This window comes from Mustelus asterias, chromosome 13 (genome assembly GCF_964213995.1).
Source record: "Mustelus asterias chromosome 13, sMusAst1.hap1.1, whole genome shotgun sequence".
Taxonomy (NCBI): domain Eukaryota; kingdom Metazoa; phylum Chordata; class Chondrichthyes; order Carcharhiniformes; family Triakidae; genus Mustelus; species Mustelus asterias.
The window spans coordinates 87,141,584-87,162,718 of NC_135813.1; the positions used below are offsets into that span (position 1 = coordinate 87,141,584).

Here is a 21,135-nt window from a genome sequence, read left to right on the forward strand (position 1 = left end):
TATTGTTTTTGGTTTTTTTTGACCACCTTCCCGGGCGGGTCATTCCCACAATGCCGTGCGGCGCGGTTGACCTTTACAAAATGGCCGCCGTTGGCAGATGTGCTCTGCTCAGTCCTTAGAGAGTCAGGCAATGTAAGTAAACATCAGGTAAACGAGTAAGTTAGGAGTGTCGTATGATAGTCTGAAACGCATATTAATATATTCTCAATCGTGTAAATAATGTTAGGGTGATTTCCCCCCTCACTTTTTGTAGCACAGCTGTGTTCCGGGACAGATTTCCAATCCCTCACACTGATACCTTGAGCTGTCAAGCAGTTAATTTTTCCGAGTGAGATGTGTTTCTCATTATCCTCTTGCTTTTGAAACGCAAACGCCAGTATTTTTCCTGTCTGATTTACAGCATGGAAACAGGCCCTTCGGCCCAACTTGTCCATGCTGCCCTTTTTTTAACCATTAAGCTTGTCCCAATTATCCGCATTTGGCCCATATCCCTCTATACCCATCCTACCCATGTAACTGTATAAATGCTTTTTAAAAGACAAAATTGTACCTGCCTCTAATACTACCTCAGGCAGCTTGTTCCAGACACTCGCCACCTTCTGCAAAAGAATTGCCCCTCTGGACCCTTTCGTATCTCTCCCCTCTCACCTTAAACCTATGCCCTCTAGTTTTAGACTCCCCTACATTTGGGAAAAGATGTTGACTCATCTATGCCCCTCATTATTTTATAAACCTCTGTAAGATGACCCCTAAGCCTCTTGCGCTCCAGGGAAAAAAAGTCCCAGTCTATTCAGCCTCTCCTTATAACTCAAACCATCAAGTCCTGGTAGCATCCTAGTAAATCTTTTCTGCACTCTTAGTTTAATGATATCCTTTCTATAATAGGGTGTCAAGAATTGTAAACAGTATTCCAAGTGTGGCCTTGCCAATGTATTGTACAACTTCCACAAGACATCCCAACTCCTGTATTCAATGTTCTGACCAATGAAACCAAGCATGTCGAAGGCCGCCTTCACCATTCTGTCCACTTTCAAGGAGCTATGAACCTGTACCCTTAGATCTCTTTGTTCTATAACTCTCCCCAACACCCTATTGAGTAAGTCCTGCCCTGGTTCAATCTACCGAAATGCATCTCCTTGCATTTATCTAAATTAAACTCTATCTGCCATTCATGAGCCCACTGGCCCAATTGATCAAGATCCCGTTGCAATCCTAGATAACCTTCATTCCACTATGCCACCAATGTTGGTGTCATCTGTAAACATACTAACCATGCCTCCTAAATTCTCATCCAAACCATTAGTATAAATGACAAATAACAGTGGACCCAGAACCGATCCCTGAGGCACATCGCTGGTCACAGGCCTTCAGTTTGAAGAACAACCATCTACAAACACCCTCTGTCTTTTGTTGTCAAGCCAATTTTGTACCCAATTGGCTCCCTCACCCTGGATCCTGTGAGATGCAACACCTACCATGTGGTACCTTGTCAAAGGCCTTGCTTAAGTCCATGTAGACAACATCGACTGCACTACCCCATCTACCTTCTCGATTACCCCTCCAAACGACTCAATCAAATTTGTAAGACATGATTTTCCACTCACAAAGCCATGCTGACTGTCTCTAACCAGTCCTTGCCTCTCTAAATATCTGTAGATCCTGTCTAACGAGTTCTTGCCTCTCTAAATGTCTGTAGATCCTCAGATGGTTCTCCTCCTTTTAGGGAGCTGTCCCTTTTGAGTTGTCTCCAAGTTAACTTGATTTTGCTTATTTGGTTGGACACAAAAAGATGTCCTTAACGAGTTGTTTGTAACATTGTTGTTTTAATTATTTGCACTTTTTACTCTTGTTGCTTTTTTACATTTGAAATGTCATTTTAGTTAGTTTTTTTTAAAAAAAGAATGCCGTTGATATGTTTTCATGTTGAAGATAACAGTATTCCTGCACAACTATTTTGTGCAGAGCACCTGAAATTGTTTGAAAACAATTGTCAAACAGTGGAGTTGACAGAAGGAGGCCATTTGACTCGCTGTTGGCTCACAAGCAATTCAGCCAATCCCTTTCCATCAAAACTTTTTTTAATCTTTAGCTGCTTTTTCAATTCCGTCTTGTAAGCCGCAATTGCATTTTCCTTATCATTGCTTTATCAAGCAGTGCATCCCAGATCCTAACCAATTGCTGTGTAAAATAAATGCTTTCTCCAGTTGTCATTAGTGTTCTCTGATTTTTAAAACCTCTGCAAAGGGAACAGTTTCTCTAATTACTCCGTCTAGACCCTCATGATTTTGAACACCATTATCAAAACTCCCTTCTCTATGGAAGGCATCACCAGTTTCTCCAATCTATTCTCATAACTGAAGTCCCTCTCGGAGTGGTTCTTGTGAATCTTCTCTGCATTCCCTAACGGTTCTTTGCTTCTTCCTTGAACAGGGGAGGTTGTGGTGTTGTCACTGGACTAGTAATTCAGAGACCCAGGGTAATCTCCAGGGACCAGATTTAAAATCCCACCACGGCAGATGGTGAAATTTGAATTCAATAAAAGTCTAATAATAACTGTGAACCCATTGTCGATTGATGTAAAATAGTCATTTATTAATGTCCCTTATGGAAGGGAATCTGCTGAACCACTCAGTTCAAGGGCAAATAGGGATGAGCAGTTAGCAAATAAATGCTGGCCAATGATGCCCATGCCCCATGAACCCATTAAAAAAAAAAAGAGGACTGAATAATCACCATCCACCTCCACCCTCCTTTGCCTGAGTGAACTGATTCTCGCATTGAACAATTTATTTGATAACTTGTCTCACTTCCTCCAAATAAAAGGTGTTGCTTTGAGTACCTGTATTGGACACAAAACATTTCTCTCTCCACAGATGATGCCAAACTTGAGTTTTTCTAGCCTTTGTTCAGTTAGTTCAGATTTCCAGCATCCATAGTATTTTTCTCTTGTACAAGAACTTCCCTGCACTCCAAATAATGCTGTGTAATATTCTGAGTCCACCAGTGAGAATAAATGGAACCTTGATTTAGTATCTCATGTGAAAGGCACATGATTGCCCTATAGAAGTATGATGTCTGATCAAGGAGTGCTGGCTGCTAGTTTTGTGTGTTTGTAGAGTAGTAATGTGATTATATATGTTTTAGAATTTGGAGAAACAATGTCTGAAGAAGGAACCAGCATTTCCCCTGGAGAGGTTAAAAAAGAAACCAATGAAACAACTAATTTAACAGTGCCAGGGGAAAATGAAGATTCCAAAGTCTCTGATGAGACTCCAGTGGATGGGACTGCGCCTGAGGCTGACGTGTATCGATATATCAAAGGTGACCTTTTTACATCTGAGATTTACAAGATTGAAATACAGAACCTCCCAAAATTTGTAAGTTTCAGTGATTTAAGAAAATTCCTCAGCAGGAATAGTCTGGTTCCTCACAAAATCAAACTCTTTGGAAAACGGCCTTTTGCGTTTGTGACTTTTAAAGAAGAGCAAGAACGAGACCGAGCAATGGAGGTCCTTCAGGGGCAAGTTTGGAAAAATAAGAATTTGCACGTACGGTTAGCAAAACCAAAAGCTGATCCCATTGCCAAGAAACGAAAGCAGGAAGGCATTGAGAACGATAATCACGAACAGAAGCGTGCTGTTCCAGTGGAAGGTTTGGACAGAACTTTAAGTGAACAAATTGCTGACGTTGTGACACCCCTTTGGAACATTCCATACGAAGAACAGCTGAAAAAGAAAGAGCAGAATGTCTTACAAGTGTTGTCGTTGTTGACCACGTATGTATGCTAAGTCTTGAGATTCTGGGTTTCATAATGCGGCATCTAATGTGTTGTGGCATTTTAAGTGCCATCTTCTTAAGGGCCATCTTCTGTCCGCACTGGCATTTTATCTGCATTTTGGCTGCTTCATGGCCCATGGAGGTGCCCTCACCTTCACCTCATCCCGGTGGCAATGGCCACTCCTGCGGCTACTGCATCACCACTTGAAGGTGCTTTTCCTTCACCGCAGCCCGCCTGTCTAACCCCAGCCTCATTTAAATAAACTTACCCTGTCTTCAATGACACCTTGCTATGGGCCGCGGTCCTAGCAGCGGCTTCTTAATTGTTCCCCCGCCAGTAAAATGCTTGCATGCAGTCAGCTTCCACTTTCAGTCCTGGTGGCAGGCTTCTTCCCTGCTGTTGACATTGAGACAGCAATGTCTCGATGTCTGCGTTTGAAAGGTAAATGCCTTTACTCAGGATTGGTGGGGTGGGGGCAATGTTTGTTTTAGTGGGATGGGGGAGTTGGGGGTTGTGGTTTTTACTCAACTGAATTTTTTAGAAGTTTTCCCTCACTTAAATAATGAACATATGCATTCTGCTGTTCTGCTGTGTCACTGTGCTGTGAGAGGCGGGGACGCTCACCTTCTGGTGGAACTTGCTAACCTCATTAGGCATTTCAATGGATATTGGGCAAGAGCTCCATAAGGCAGAATCTGGACAGAATGTATAGCTATGTAACAATGATCTCTAGACAGAAGTCAAGTCTGGGTCGGCCTTGCTAACTGACCAAGGAATTGAAGCTTCTCAGCAAAATTGGGGAAGTGGGTGAAGAAGGAGAAACACATTTAAATACAAAAAATACTGTATCCCTCTGTGTCACACTGTAAGTTTGAAGTCTATTGAAAATTGTAAAAGTCAATTGTTGCAGCCAATCTACACCAAGATAAACAGAATTGAATTCAATCAGTCAATTGTTTTTTTTTGGTTTTAACATCTTTCGGTGAAATCTGATTCTTATTCCAATGTTATTTTCTTTTAAAATATTAGAGAAATAGGAACCCATAATCGAGCCTTTGTGCCATGGGTTTTTCAACAGAAAAAGCTGTTTGGTGGAACTTGTTGCCCATTAGAGGGAGTGAAGCCATCACCACTGCAGGTATGTTAACATCCAATAAATCACATGACAATGTGAATTCACCTCCAAGGGTCTCAGTTTCTTGTGCCAGAATCTTTCCTAAGATTTGAGTGAACAATACTGATTCTAGTGGGGGTGAAGGGGAGCTAAAGTTCTGCTATGTCCCTGTAATTGCACAGAAAAGCTGGCCCTCAGACTTTCTGACTCCAAGCATTGCTCAACCCTTTCAGATGCTGACATCTAAGCATAGATAAAAGGACAGAATTGGCACAGCAAACTGCAGACCCTCCAATAAGCTGTCAAGTCAAATGGAGTTTTAATGGTGGAAATCACATTGGACCTTTAGAGAATCATGAATATTTGCTGTGTCATTGTGCTCTGGGATGCAGGGACACTGACTCCTTATCACTCCCTTGTCTATGAAAAATTTAACCTTGAATAAATTAAAGGACCCAATCTCCACTGCTTTCTGGGGAAGAGAATTGCACGGACTAACAACCTGCCGAGAGAAACAATTTCTCATCTCTAGCTGAAAAGGAAAACCTCTTATTTTTAAACTGTCCCCTAGTTACAATCTTCCTCCTCCCGCAAGAGGAATCCTCTCCCTGCTATCCACCCCATCAACGCCCTTCAGAATCTTTTATGTTTCAATAAAATCATACACCAAATGATCATGTATGCCAAATGGGAATAGGCAGCCCTTGTTTTTAGCTAATGGATTGTTTGTGGCCTAGCAAAGTTTGCTGTTAATTAGTAGTCACTTCAGCTACCTCATTGTTGATATGTACATTTGTACACAGATGAGAATATACACACACACACCATCTTTGAATTGTTACCCAACTGAGTTACTGAATCCATTGTGTTTTGTGAAATGTGGTGGCTACAATGGTGCAGGTTTGGTATTTGTACTAACTATAGGCCCAGTTATGCCAGCTTATTTCCAGCGTTGCGCTTTTCTGTTTCAGACTGAATACCGTAACAAGTGTGAATTTCTAATTGGCGTTGGAGCAAATGGCGAAGATAAAACTATAGGATGTCGCTTGGGTAAATACAAGGGAGGATCGTGTGAAGTTGTAGAACCATTTGATACTGTTCATATTCCAACACAAGCAAAGGAAGTTGTGAAGGCATTTCAGAACTACATAAGGTTATTAAAGCCACTCACTATCTCAGTGGATTACTGTGTTATTGTTCCCTCTTTAGTTGGATTATTACTTATTGTTTTCATATCTCTTTTCTGCTGTTGTTTCCCTTTGCCTGCCCTGGAAATGGCATCTACCATTCACATGGAAAACAGAATAATCTGAGATACTATCTCTCTACCAAGTCTGCTCCTTTGTGTTTGTTTGAAGGAGAATATTAATTTTTGACCGGTGCCTTAGTTTATTCCCATTGCCCTGGTGAAGTAGACCCCACGTAAACAGCAGTCCAGGTTGGGACCTGCACTGTTTGCCTCCTTTTCCTTAAAATACCAATCCAACAGTCTTGCGTTCTGTTATACTGCCCTGCAGAATTCTATCCAGTAATTCAAGACATATTATTTTGCAATCTGTAACATGGATGCGGTGAGATTTCTACTGAAACACTTTAGCGCTTGTTGATGAGGTGTGGTTGTCTTAGCCTGGACTATAAACAAAACAGCAGTATTGTTTTGGACAATCTTTTGCTGATTTTATGACGTGCAAACAGAACACAGATGGGGGGAAATGGTGAGAAGAATCTCCATCCAGGCTGAGTTTTAGCCGCTTGCTAATTTCGCTGCAAAGTGTCATAGAAAGGAAAGTAGCAGAAAATTGGATTGTGCTGAAATAAATTCGTATTCAGGACTCCGATTAAGCTAAGAAAGACTTCCTCTTTTATTCTCCTCACCTCAAATTTATTTAAAAGTTTGTGATATTTCTGATTGTATTATTTGGTTTGCAGGTCATCTCCTTATTCTGTGTACAGCCCAGAAACATATGAAGGCCACTGGAAGCAGCTGACTGTACGCGTCACAAGAGCTAAGCAGATCATGGCTATAATTTATTTCAACCCTCAGGTACTGTTGACAGTTAATAATTTGTTGGCCTGTTTGACACATGGTATTTTTGTGCTTTAATACCAGTTAGGAGAAATTGGGTTTCAAAATGGTTAATGTACCAAATTTAGAATTTGTCTGAACTGTCTTTAAAGGTAGCTAGTCTGTTTGTACACTTTCCACTTTTATCATAGAATCCTTACAGTACAGAAGGAGGCCATTTGGCCCATCGGGCCTGCAACGACAACAATCCTACCGTATCCCAGTAATCCCAAGGCATCTTGCCTTCCTTCTCCTCTGATCAGTGGCTTTGTTGAGATTCAGAGATTTCTGTCATGGGACCACGTGTATTCTCTGTAATTATACATACAGATTTTTTTAATGCTAGAGTTTGATTTTTGATGCCTCTTATAGTTGCGCTGCAGTTTTTATTTCCTCTATTGTTTGATGAGTTTTTATGTCTATTAAACCCCTTCTCCACTATTTGTAGAAACTAACCAAACCAGAACTCAAAGAATTGCAAGGCGAATTAGCCAAGTATTTCACAGAAGGTGATGGGAAGGATTGTGGAGTGACTTCACTTTACTTCGCTGAAGAAGGTCAAAGGTAAGGGATTATCCAAATTTGGAAAGTCCTGTTTAGTGCCAGTTTCACTTCCAGATTTCAAGATTTCTGATCACCTGACTCTCGACCCACCCACGCTGCTCTTTTTGTATCATCAAATCGCAAAACTACGGGCAAATAAAAACAGGAGAGGAGCTAAAGATCAATTCTCCAAGGCTGTCAACAAATGGGAAACTGAGTCAGTTCAGTATCATAGAATTATACAGTATCACAGCACGGTGAAGTCCATTTGGCCCATCAAGCATATGTTGGCTCTTTTGAAGAACAATCCAGTTGGTCCCACCTTCCTGCTCTCTCCAGTAGATGCTCAGTCTGCAGGGCAAAAGTCTCAAGTACTGGTCACCACTTCTATGGAGTAATACCCCATTCCATCCTCCAACTTCCTCATGTGTAGCCCCGGAGGAGATGGGCCTCTATAAAACACCTACTGTATTCAACACTGGTGGAAGAGCATTTTAATTCCTTTGGCATCTCACGATTATATCAGTGCAACCTTTCCCTTTTAAATAACCTATCTAACCAGATTGTATCAAAACCCTGCATTATTATAAAACCTTTAATTATAGCTCACCTAATTCTCTAATTCTCCAGTAATTAAACGTTCTATCTCTTGGAACCTATCTCAGAGCTCTCAGATTTATGTCATTCTGGTCTTCCTCTTTTTTGCCCTTTACAAAACCTTGGTATCCTTCACACTCTGCAGGTACAAACCAGGATAAGGTACTTCAAGTTCTGACATGCCAGAACTGTATACATTCTGACTATAGTAAATTTCATTTGACAAAGTTTGTGCAGCTTTGACAAGTGAAATTTATGAAACTCCAATCACAGAGTTTAGCATATAGTTAGAACTAGCACTTAACTGCATTACTGAGGGAGTGTTGCATTGTCTGAGGTGTTGTCTTTCAGATGAGACATTAAAACAAGATCCTACGATACTATTTGAAGCAACAGAGTTCTGGCAGTCTCCTGACCAACATTCATCCTCAGCCAGCATCACCAGAAAGCAATCATCCCACTATTCAGTAACCTGCAGTTTGCAGGACTTTGCTGCAAATTGTCCACATGATTACATTTAAAATCAATGTGCTTTGGAACATATTGGGGATGTGTTGAGTGCTGTAGAAATGCAAGTTCTTATTTCTCAAACTGTTGGTTGTGAAAAGCTTTAATTTAAGTAACTTCTTAAAAATTGCAGCCAAGGTTTTGGAGGCAAACCATCAACATAAAATCTAAGGTTTTGTTTTGAACATTTCCAGAAAAACTCCCAACTTGGAGGACTTACCTTTGGACCATGTGACCGGGGAGAAGTACATCTACGAAGAGCTCCTTGGACTCAAATTCAGGATTTCTCCTCATGCGTTTTTCCAGGTGAACTTTTTAACATTTTTAACGTTTATGAGATATTACATTTATTATGTTTGAACGTGCAGCATTGGCAAAAGAGCCACTTTCCATTGTAGGTTATTGTCTGTGCATCAAGCTTTCCTAGTTTGGGTATAGCATAGCGAAATGAAAATCTCTGCTCTGTTTAAATGCTGGCCATATCACCGCTCCCTGTATCATCTTGCATAGTAACTGTTCTTGCGACTGCAAACTTGACTACTTTGTATCGCAGTCATCGGCCTAGCAGGGTGTGTGTTTATGCTGTTCAAACTCTTGGCAGTTAGTGCCTTTAGAGTCTGGAGGGGGAACAAACTCTATCTGCAGTGGATTTAAAACCTAGCTATGGTGGGGTAGGAGGGAAGGACTGTGTCTCCTCAAAATATTTTAAACTTAGCCTCTGTTGTGAACTATACCTGTAAGGTAGTGTATTATTTTTCCTCTCACCCAAATGTCATGTTCCCAGTGTATGGCCACATTATATTGTGAAGATGGCTAGTGCCAACCCCCCCGCGCCCCCCTACTGGCATCTTCACATGCCAGGAAAGAGAGACTGAATCGATTTTACCTAACTGAAAGCAGGTTGCTGGAAGCAGGTCGATCTCTGGATTGCAGGAAGTATCTCCTGGTTTGATGAAGATGTGGGGGTGGGTGGGGATGTTTTGCGTTGGAACCTTCATAACCTAATGAATGTAATATTATTACATGGATGCAAATATTTTTATATCTAGGTCAATACCCAGGCTGCAGAGGTACTTTATTCAGCAGTTGGAGACTGGGCCAATCTTAACCAAGATAGTATCGTGATAGATGTTTGCTGCGGCACTGGCACAATTGGGCTTTCCCTCGCAAAGGTAAATTCAAAGTTTTGTTTTGCGAAACTAGTTGAAGAGCCAATAAGGGTTCATTAACACGGAATAAGTTATTTAGGGAAGTGCAGGGAGATATAAAGCTTAGGTTTTCAAATCCTGTGAAACATAGGAGTAAGCAAGACTTGTTAATTCCACAGATTTGAGGTTCTGGGAGATGGAGTTTGAGTAGGAGACTATGTGATGAACTTCTGTTTCAGGAAAGGTAAATGTGCAGGCGGGTAATTGGGACTTAAAAAGCATCAATTCAGGCTGTAGTATCTTGCAGTACATTCACTGTATTCACATGAATGGCCATGTTGCCTTCATCCTCAAGGCAGTTGTTACCTCCACTCAAGAATGTTGCTGCATTCTGCCAGTATCAAGAAAGAAAGGCTTTCTACACCCAGATGTAAACCGAGTGACCTTTTTTTCATGTCCGAACGCCCTTTGCTGTTTTATTTCCGATCTTCACTTACCTAAAGCAGAACTGGAAAGGAAATTGGTGGATGACTTTTGTATTTGTGCTATTGGAATCAGGCTGGAAAAGGTCATCTGGTCATCTCCTTATTAGAAATCATAGAATCATAGAAACCCTACAGTACAGAAAGAGGCCATTTGGCCCATGGAGTCTGTACCGACCACAATCCCACCCAGGCCCTACCCCCATTACCCACTAATTCCTCTAAGCTGCACATCTCAAGACACTAAGGGGCAACTTTAGCACAGCCAATCAACCTAACCCGCACATCTTTGGACTGTGGGAGGAAACCGGAGCACCCGGAGGAAACCCACGCAGACACGAGGAGAATGTGCAAACTCCACACAGACAGTGACCCAAGCCGGGAATCGAACCCAGGTCACTGGAGCTGTGAGGCAGCAGTGCTAACCACTGTGCTACTGTGCCGCCCTATTGGGAGTTGTTTTCTTGAGTTCTTTCTCCAAAGGCAAACCCAACTCACAGCGCTGCAATCTCCATCACAAGTAGGGCAAGGGAGCAGGTCCCAAATCTCCCGCAGCTGGAACAGGGATCGAACCCTGTGCAGTTGGCACCAATCTGGTTCCCACTGGCTGTCCAACCAACCAGGCTAGCCGGCCCCACCCAAGGCGTCAGAGTTGCTGTGGTAACCCACACTTTTACGTGCATGTGGCAGTCTGGAGCTATGGATAGTGATGATAGAGGCTCTAATTTCTTTCCATCTCATGGTTGACCAAGAATCTCTCCCTCTTTTACCACCTGCCATTGGCACGTGTTGGGAAGGATTTACAGGTGGATTTACTGGCGGTGAATGGCTAGATCCTATATCTGTCTAAGTCAATGTCCCTTGGACTTTAAGGAGCAGAGAGGGAATGGCAAGAGAGAGAGAGATTTGTGGTTTTAGTGTTGATGAGTGCAGCAAAGTTGGTGGGGTTGTGATCCAACAGATTAGTAGCTGCAGACGTTATGCTGCAAACAGAGTGCCAAAGATTGGACAGTTGGAATTTTGAAAGCAAAGTTGTAAGTGAACTGGGAGAGTTTCTATAGGTGAACAGAGAAGGGAATGGGGTTGGAAGGAGAATGTGAGGTTTGGGAGGAGGGTTGGATGGAGAGTGACACAGGAAAGAGCATAGCCTTATCTCCATTAGTGATGGGAGTAGCAAGGCCACATGAGGTAACACTGATCAAGGAGCTGGCAGTGAATGTGTTTAGTTCACAGGGAGGGTGAGGAGGACAGTAAACACAGAGCAGAACATGATGAATTGAGATGGAGGGTTAAAATGTCTGAGGATGAGAAGCTACTTGGTGCCGACGCTGAGGGAGGAAAGCAATGAAGATCTCTCAGTGAGAAAATGTTTCTGATTGTTGGATAGAGAATGAGGATTTTAAATGAGGGGCGAGGGGGTGGAGCAAGGTGAGATGCTCAAAGGCACGAGGGGCAAGACCACGGTGAGATTTGAGGCACACGATCAACACAAACCCTAACTGACCCCTGGATGTAGTGGGCCCAGCAGGGAGTACCTGAGCAGATGCATCAGGTTTAGCAGCTAAACAGGTCAGCTCCAGCCATTTCTGACATTATCAATGGAGATCAACTGAACTAAATATTTTGAAGCTACAGAATAATACAAGGGATTCTGGAATTGGGGTTGGGTATTTTGATAATTAGGATTAACATTTTTTTCATCTTGTTGCTCAGAGTGTGAAGAAGGTTATTGGAATTGAAATGTGCCAGGAAGCTATAGAAGATGCTAAAGTGAATGCAGAGTTAAATGGTTAGTACTTATTAACATCCCTGGTAAATGTACTTGTTAATCTTAGCCATGTCAAGTTCAGGTTTCCCATTTTAGAACCATCACCCCCAAGGCGAACATATTAATTCTACAAGATACCACTGTAGTATCTTCCTTCGTATTAGGAGCAGTGTGGGCTATCTCTCGGTCCTGCCCTAGGCGCAATCAAAGCCACTTCTTACCTGCTCATGATCATGAAGAATATGGGACAGTATTAATCTTGTTTGTTTTTTCTCTGCTTCAAGCTCTTTTCTTGTAACTTCTCAAATGAACAGGTTAAACTTACAGAAAGTTCCCCCAGGGAATATTCAGCAACACTACATTATGGACTTCCACTATGTTAATTACTGAAACTCAGTGCTTGATGGAAACCTCGTTGTGGTTGCCGTACTTGTCAAGGAGTTGCTTGAAATTGTCTTGGGACTTGAAAATCAGTTTTTAAAAAATGTTCTTGTTCTCTGTTTCTGTTTGTTTTATCAGAGTGTCTTAACGAAGAATTTACACGAGTTCTATTTTCCTATTCAAGGCTGGCAGAAAACAGACTTCTCTAAATAACTTCAGGTTACTTTTTTGTTTCCATTCAGGTCTAACCAACGTGGAATTCTTGTGTGGGAAAGCTGAAGATCTTTTTCCCACTGTAATTAACTCTTTAACATCGCAAAACGTGGTTGCTATTGTGGACCCACCAAGGGCAGGACTGCGTAAGAACTGTTTTGATACTGAGTACTGCATTATTGAATGTTGCCAGTCCTGTATTGTAGACATTTTCTTCTTTACAACTGAGCAGACAATATTTTATTAACTGCTTTATGACATTTAAGGTTTTTTTTACTTGCAGATTCCAGAGTTGTATTAGCAATAAGAAGAGCAGAACACCTGAAACACCTAATTTATGTCGCTTGCAATGCCCGAGCAGCTATGAACAATTTTGTGGAGTAAGTTACGTAATTAGTTTAGCAATCTCAATTTTAAAAATAAGTCTAGAAATTATTATACAATTTTTTTTCTTTGTGTTAAGGCACAATTGATTAATTGGACATTGGTAAAAGGAATGAATATAATGTTATAGCAGAACCTGTAAGGTAGTTGGGGCTGCACCACTTGTTTTCACTTGTGATCACATTGTACAGTGCCCATGATGTGAGACAAGGCATCATCTCACATTCTTGTGGTGTGTTTGACTTTCCCATCGTGAAGGCTGTGTCGCAGGAGTGAGCAGTCTTAAGTATACCAGTCTCATCTGCCAGTGTGAAGTACCGTCTTTTGACGGGGTTAAGTTCACAACCATTTCATGCAGATTGGCTGCCCTATCTAGATTTGAAGATGCATCAAGGCCACTTTGCAATCTGGCTTTTAAAATGTGACCATAGAATGGCAGTGCAGGCCCATCGAGCCTGCACTGCCATTCAACATGATCATGACTGCTCCTCTATCTCAACAACATACTCCTCTTTCTCCATATGCTTCAATACCTTTAGTGTCTCAAAATCTATTTCTTAAAGACATTGTGACTTGACAGCTTTCTGTGTTAGAGAATTCCACAGATTCACCACTCTTGAATGTACTAAGTGGCCCACCCAGACCAGCACAAGGGGGACATTCAACTTGCACACACTGGCATGAACCCATGACTCGAACGCTGGATTCTGAACTTTTGCAAAACTGGATGATTAAGAATCTTGGGATTAGATAATTAAATATACTTTCCAGCAAGTAAAGTGTGCAGTGAATAGGAAAATATGCACTACAAATTAATAAGATTAGAAAATTGGATTGAACAGACACTATTTGAACTAACAGACTTCATAAAAAATAATGTGGTGTGGGAATGGCGGAAATTCTAGTTAACAGGACTCCAGATGTCCAAACTAGTACATGACTTTTATTTCCTGATTGCTGTGTGCTCCAGATTTATTGTGGTAACAATATATTAATGAGAGTTATTTAAATTTAATCTGGATTTGCACTTTGAATACCAATGGCAGGGATTTAGAGATGCTGTAATATAATAAAATTAGCAAATAATTTGCTATAACATTATATTCATTCGTTTACCAATGTTTAATTAATCAATTGTGTAAATGTAGCTAAAATGTAATTTACGTGTTTAGTTCAAAATTAACCTAATTGTCAACAGGAGTGTTCTTTACCATCTCCTGGGGGTGGTTGGGGGATCTTCGTGCACACACATTACAGATGAATTGAATCTATAGCATTCTGATGTGAATTGTTGAGAAAGCAAACTAACTTATTTTCTCCCCTTTTGCCATAGCCTTTGTCGTGCCCCATCTCATCGAGTGAAGGGTTCTCCTTTTCGTCCAGTTAAAGCCATGGCTGTGGATCTCTTCCCACATACAATGTACTATGAACTATTAATATTGTTTGAGAGAGTGGAATAAGCTCAGGTGGTCCAGAACTATCTGGGGTACATAGAAAATACTAAACTTGATGCAAATAACCAGGTGTTAAAGATAATTACTGGAAATGCTAACTTGAAGATCACATTTTTCATATACCATGTATAGGCTTCTTCAGCCTGTAACTATTTCTCACCTACAATGTTGGAATACAGTTTTTTTTAATGCATAATGTTTGTCATTTAGTATTTTAACCAAGGCTGTGGCTGCAAGTAATGAAGAAAATTAGAACTTCAATCTGATTCGTACATATATTTTGTATATGTTACCAACATGCATAAATTTCTTGAATTAAAATGTGGTCAGTACCTTAATGTTTTGATTATTTGTTCATGTTTATGTTTGAGGCTTCTTCTTGTGTTTTCAAGGGGCACAGGACTAATTGAAGGGTTCTATTGGAGTTTGAGGGATAGTTGACAAGATCACAAAAAGAACTCTGGGATTTTTATACACCCACATAAGCTAGCATACACTTTAACATCTCATCGCAAAACTGGACTGATACTGCAGTTCTCCCTCAGTGATGCATCGGTGTGTCAGCTGAAATTATTTATTAAAGTCTTGAATTTCATTCTGTCAAGAGCTAGCTGTACTTAGAAAACCACACACCTGAACCCACATTTTATAAGTCTTGTCTTTATGACCTTTCATAACTTCAAGATGGCCTGAAGCATTTTATAGCCAACAAAGTTCTTTTGAAATGTCGTCTATTTTATGCAACGGCAGCCAGTTTCCCAAAGCAGGGTAGTAAAGAAAGGCAAGACTTTTTAAATCCATGACGTGGGTTCAGGTGTGTGGTTTTCTAAGTACAGGGTTTAAAATGCAAATAAGTAACCGATCTGTTCTTTTGGTGTTTTGTTGAAGACATCACGGCATTGCTCTTTGATTATTGCCATTGAATCAGGAACAAGCAGGTGCAGTCTTAGTGTAACATTCCAACGCCATTTCTAACAATGGAATGGTACCTTGGTATGGGAGTGCATCAGCAGGGCTGAGCTGCTGAAATATGTAACATGCTATAATATGGGACCTCATTTGTTTGTGTTGTGGGCTTGGTCAGCATTGGCTGCCCATCCTGATTGATTGTTTTTGAAGGTGGCGGTAAGCCACCTTTTCCAACAGTAATCAATGTGGTGTAAATACACAGTGAAGGAATGGCATTGTAGCTCTAACAGTATGGTGTGTGACTTATGGGAACTTGCAGATGGTGATGTCCTTACCCTAGGTACTAGAGGTCACTGCAGCCTTGGTGAGTTGCTGCAGCGTATGCCTTGACGAAATGCAGATGTGTGAAATATATCCCACCCCTGCCTGCCCCCTACCCAGTGAAAACCGTGGATACTGCATTCAGGAGTGGGGCCTCTGGATTCCAGGCTCTGGCACCATTCTGGTAAGCTGCTGAGTCTTTCTGGCTTTACAAAAATTTGGACCTGAGGCTCCATGTGAAAAATCTTGGACATCTCCATCTGATCTGTAGCTGGTATTCAGTGGTGAAGCAAATGGGATATCAAGTACAGTACTTTAGCTCCTTTCTGCACTTGCATCACACTCCAGACTTGTGCCTTGGCTATGGGATACAGGCATTGGGGAGTCAGGAAGTTGTTACTGTGTAATTTCTTATCTCTGACCTGCTCATGTAGTCACAATATTTATCTAGTTAGTTGAGTTTCTGGTAATAGCAATGCGAAGGGAAGATGCTCAGTTTTGTGTGTACAGATGGTATCTAGTATAAATGTTTATTTACCACTTGTCAGCCCAAGCCCAAATGTTGTCCAGGTCTTGCTGTGTATGGCCAGAAGCAGTTGCAAATGGTGCTGACCGTTGCAATCAAACATCCCCACTTCTGCCCTTTATGTTAGAGAGAAACAGCTGAAAATGGAACTAACACAAAACCTTGAAAAGCTGCAGTGATATCCTGGTGCAGAAATGATCCAATGACCACACCCATCTTCCTTTGGTCTAGAGATGAAGCAGGAGAGTTGCTTACAAATGCTTCAACCTTGTCTTTTGTTGTGATACACATGAAAAGGCTTGGGAAAGTAGAATCAAACTTATTCATCGATTTGCTTCCAACGCATAAATTCATTTGGTGTGATGTTATAGAAAACAAAAGGCATCCATTTTTTGTGAACTTGTAACTGTTGTCCTCTTCATACTGGTCAGGTGTATAGTAGCTATTTCATGGTCCATTCTCTGAATGACAAACTAATTGGCAGAGATTTGGCATGAAGACCATCAAATGGAGAAACTTCAGGTAACATTTTGTTGCATTTCTTGTTACAAGTTGAGGTTTACACTGCCTTGGCACTCTAGTTGGTTTTAAATTTACCATGAAATTTGGAGGCACTTCTCTAACATCCCCTAATTGGTTCTTGCATATAATAGACAAAAACCCAGAGGTATTCAAGAGAAGGATATGGGCCAAATGCGGGCAACTGGGACTAGCTTAGGGGTTTAAAAACAAAAGGGTGGTATGGACAAGTTGGGCCGAAGGGCCTGTTTCCATGCTGTAAATCTCTAATGACTGTATCCCATTCTATTTAATTGATCATTCTGAATTCCTATATTACCACGTTTTAAAATACTTCAATGGCTGTTAAGCACTTTAATTTTAAACAATCACAAGTAAGGCTTACATTAACACTGCAATGAAGTTACTGTGCAATTCCTCTAGTTGCCACATTCCGGTGCCTGTTCGGGTCAATGCACCCAACCAGCACGTCTTTCAGACTGGGAGGAAACCGGAGCACCCAGAGAAAACCCACACAGACACGGGGAGAACGTGCAAACTCTGCAGTGACCTATGCTGGGAATTGAACCCAGGTCCCTGGTGCTGTGAGGCAGCAGTACTAACTACTGTGCCACCGTACTGCCCCTGATGCCCAATGGTCATGGAAAATGCTGTATAAATGAATTTTCACCCATCTATTTTTGTCTTTCATTAGTTTGAATTTTAATCTCCTTCCTCTTATTCCACTTGCATAAAACTAATTTTCTAGTTTAAGCTCAGTTTAATTGATGTCAGTGGCAACCTAAAAGATTAATCCAATCCTACAAGGACATGTGAACCAGAGGGTTCCACTGCGTGATATTTCCACTACGCACTTAGCAAACCTTTATATTTTGTTGAATGTTTTCATATCAAAGCACAAGGGATTGTGCTGTTTAAAAAAAATAGGACTAGGGAAAGAATAAACATTTTATAATGAATTATCAAACTTTATTGCTTCAAACTACAGAGCAAAAAAAAAGTGTCACACGAAAAGGACCACACACAAACATCCAGATGGCTGTGCAGGTTGCAGCAAGCATAGGCCAAAGGACATGGCATGAAGCCTGAAAGCCACTTACAATAGCACTTTTAGTGTGGTAACTGCACACAATGTACAAGTCATTATCGCAGCACCATTCTTGCACCGCAAGTTCCCTAATCAGACACAAACTACTTAAAAAACACAGGGCACACCGTGAACTGGATATATGCTCTTTGTTTTCCAAAAAAAAGACTCCAGATCAAATCTTCCATGTAATGCAATTGCACAATTATGAAACACTGAATGACTTCATTTCTTTAACTTCCCAAACAAAAACAAAATTTGCACTTCAATTTGAGGAACTTCATTCACTAACCACTGGAGATTGCTTGACTGAATAATAGTTCGAACTTTGATTTTAAATAGACCACAGCACAAGACCATAATCAGTTAACGAAGAAACAAATAAATGAGAAAAGATAAGTGAATCAGTTTGGAAAGACAGGGAAGCTGCAGTGTTCTTTTTTGACTGAAACACAATTTAAGTAGTAGGCTCCAGGATACCAAACAAAGATCAAATCTCGAGAAAATCTCTCATGAGAATTCAGCTTTCTGTGAATGCTTCAATAATCACAAATTAATTTGCTTTATGCCAGTTTGTAAGGAGTCACATTTTAAACACTTCAATCATACAAAATACCATTAGCTTTGCTGGGATAAATTTTCAGACATCAAGAACAGTAGTAATTGCAATTGGTTGAGAGCTACATTTAAAGTGAGGTCAGGTCCTCAAATCTTTGAGCAAAACAAATGCAGGATGAAAAACAAAACAGTTGCCCCCCTCACTTTGTTTCCAAATTTTACAGATTGCGTTATATACTAATAACTTTCTTGGGAGTGTTAAGAGGGCTAGTGCATGTAATTAAAATGGTTTTGTTTTAAAATATTTTCCTCCCCCATTATGATTCAACATTAAATCTATTACGGTACTTGACATGCATTTAAGAGAAACGTTTTACTGAATCCTGGAACTGATTTATCGTGTAGTTACTTAATGAGAGCTTAACACCTTTTCAGGTTTATTGATTTTTCTTCCTATAATACCATTTACACAATGATGAACCAGACTCATACTTAAAAAGATTCAACAATGCCCCAAACCCTACAAAAGGTATAACCCATAATCACAAATAATCTTTGCCTCCAATAGATTGAAATAAAAAGGCAGTCAAATTACAATCCTTTACTTCATGATTACCTTCTCGGCAGCAAAATTAGTTAATGGGTTTAATTTTTTTTTTAAATGAGATGCACATTGAGTATAATATACTGACAAGTTACAATCAATACACAGAAATACCAATGTTAAAGGTACAAATCAATTAGGATGAAGGTAAGACAACTAAGTTTCCATTTCAATTCACACTTTAGTTGATCACACAAATGCAAATTCGCAAAACCACAATCTGTACTCTCTCGCAGCAGCACTTGTGTTCATGTGCAAAGGCAAGAAAAGTTGCATTCAACAGAGAAAAGTAGTAAACATTTAAAACACAAAACGTCACAAAATGACAGTGCACAGCAGTTTAAATATAAGTTTTTGTTCCAGCAGTTATTGCAATTTTTAAAAAATCTTGTTTCCCCTCTCTATGCCACGGTTGAAGCCTGCAGCAAGCATTAAAAAATTAGTTTGTCAGTTTGCATAAGACACTATTATTAAGCTTTGGTTCACATTACCAAGAGTGCACTGGAGCTAGTCATGGTATTTTGTTTCCTTCAGGTTGTTATCCTGGGTTTAAGTGAGGTAAAATTAAGTTGTTGAAAGGAAAATCATTTCCCAACATAAAGTCTAAGACAATGAGAACTAATTCAAGCTTCTACATCAAAACCTCCAATCTGCATGCCTGGTAATAAATTAAACAATAGGTGGAGGAACATTATATTCTTTTTATCAATTCTACAGAGACAATTATTTTTATTCAATTCTACTTCTAGCAGTGAGACAAATCAAACCTGTTCGTTTGCATCATTAATGATTTGTTCCAACTGAAACAGTGGGCCAGACTATAATTAAAAAACAATGAACAAATGCTTACAACAGCTTTAACAACTTTAAAGCTTCTACCAAAAAAAAATACTGACAGAGTTGGAGCTGTCCAAACTTGAAAGATCTGGTCTTAAACATATAATTGCAAAGCAGAATCAGGAGAGAACACAAGATAGCTGCAACTTCAACTCTGGTGCAATTCCAAAGCTGAACATCAGTTTGGCAATGGTTAAACTAAACTACGGTCACAGAAATACACCTTCTGTATTTGTGCCAAATGACAGAAGTGCAGAGTCAGAGCCAAACAGCACAAGCTATTCAACAGGATCTTGTAGTCTCAAACATGCATTATATCTACTGAGAGAGGATCCGGACAGCTTGACCCATTTTCTTATAAAAATGATGCATATTCACAGATCCCCGTAACAAAATAAAAGTCAGAAAAAAATTACTAGAAAATGTATTTAAAAAGCCATTGTGTGTCCATGTATTAGACACCGAGATAGTCACTCGTTTGTCTAATTTATGAGCCTTAACTAATAATTACCATCCTATAAAGGCTATTCAGTTGAAATGCCTGTAATCCAAGATCTAAAATCTCCAATATAAATCTATGGTTCCAAAAACCCTTAATTCATATGATCTGCATATTACGTGTTTCTTCAATAATAGTTAAGTGTCACTTCATTAAAACAAGTAGCTTCCTGACAAAGTTCCTTGATAAATTGCTCAGAATGTGTTTACAAAAAGAAAAGCTCATATTAAAAGAAATAACTTAAATTTTGTGTGTTGAAAGCAATTCCTCACTGGCCTCAGCTTACACGTAAACAATGAAAGGTATTACTTCTTTCAGAAGGTTACCCCACAAAGGGTCTAACTAACCAACAGATCAGTGCACAACGACAATTTAATGACCATTCTGTATTTGGCAGATGCAGGGAACTTACTGGGCCATTGTATTTCCTTTAAAATTTAACTGATAAATTTAAAAGGTCACAAGTCTAAAGGTTCTTTTCTGGGGCAACAGTATCAACCAATACAATCTCAATCAATCTTTAGCCTTGTGCCCTTTCCTGAAATAGAGGTACGGATTCAAGTTCAGTACTATTGTCCTTGTTGTAATGCACAGCGCTAGTCGTAATCATAGAGGTACACTGTCAAGCTGGGGTGGGGGAACCTTTAAAAATTGTTCTGCATTTCGCAATGTAATAAGTTCTCTGTAAGAAGGTAACATAAAATTGTCGAGGATGAGTTTCTCCAGTGCGTTATTGCTCTCCATTTTGCAGTGCTTTACACATCAACAGTACAAAGAGGTTCACTGCCTGGCTGTGCTGATTCCATTATCGTCATCTTCGGCTTCTTCCGAGTTTCCTCCT

At 40.2% G+C, this 21,135-nt stretch overlaps 2 protein-coding genes across 5 annotated transcripts in view; one reads left to right on the forward strand and one right to left on the reverse strand.

The window, feature by feature from the left end:
• The first annotated feature begins 52 nt into the window (after positions 1-52).
• On the forward strand, positions 53-14,766 carry trmt2a (tRNA methyltransferase 2A). 2 transcript variants are annotated; one of them, XM_078227199.1, is made up of 12 exons: positions 53-132; positions 3,145-3,775; positions 4,808-4,916; positions 5,864-6,045; positions 6,822-6,936; positions 7,406-7,521; positions 8,799-8,910; positions 9,654-9,776; positions 11,948-12,023; positions 12,626-12,742; positions 12,880-12,976; positions 14,314-14,766. In XM_078227199.1, the coding sequence occupies exons 2-12, from the start codon at positions 3,159-3,161 to the stop codon at positions 14,438-14,440; spliced, it is 1,791 nt and encodes a 596-aa protein (XP_078083325.1). In that variant the 5' UTR covers positions 53-132; positions 3,145-3,158; the 3' UTR covers positions 14,441-14,766. The 2 variants fall into 2 exon arrangements, with proteins under 2 accessions (XP_078083325.1, XP_078083326.1); XM_078227200.1 differs by having other exon boundaries at positions 68-147.
• Positions 14,767-17,652: 2,886 nt separating this feature from the next.
• The window catches only part of dgcr8 (DGCR8 microprocessor complex subunit), a 46,836-nt gene continuing 43,353 nt past the window's right edge, over positions 17,653-21,135 (reverse strand). For all 3 annotated transcript variants that reach the window (XM_078227202.1, XM_078227201.1, XM_078227203.1), the window contains one exon: positions 17,653-21,133. In XM_078227202.1, coding sequence (XP_078083328.1) covers positions 21,050-21,133 — 84 coding nt within the window. In that variant the 3' untranslated portion in view covers positions 17,653-21,049. The remainder of the gene's footprint in view (positions 21,134-21,135) is intronic.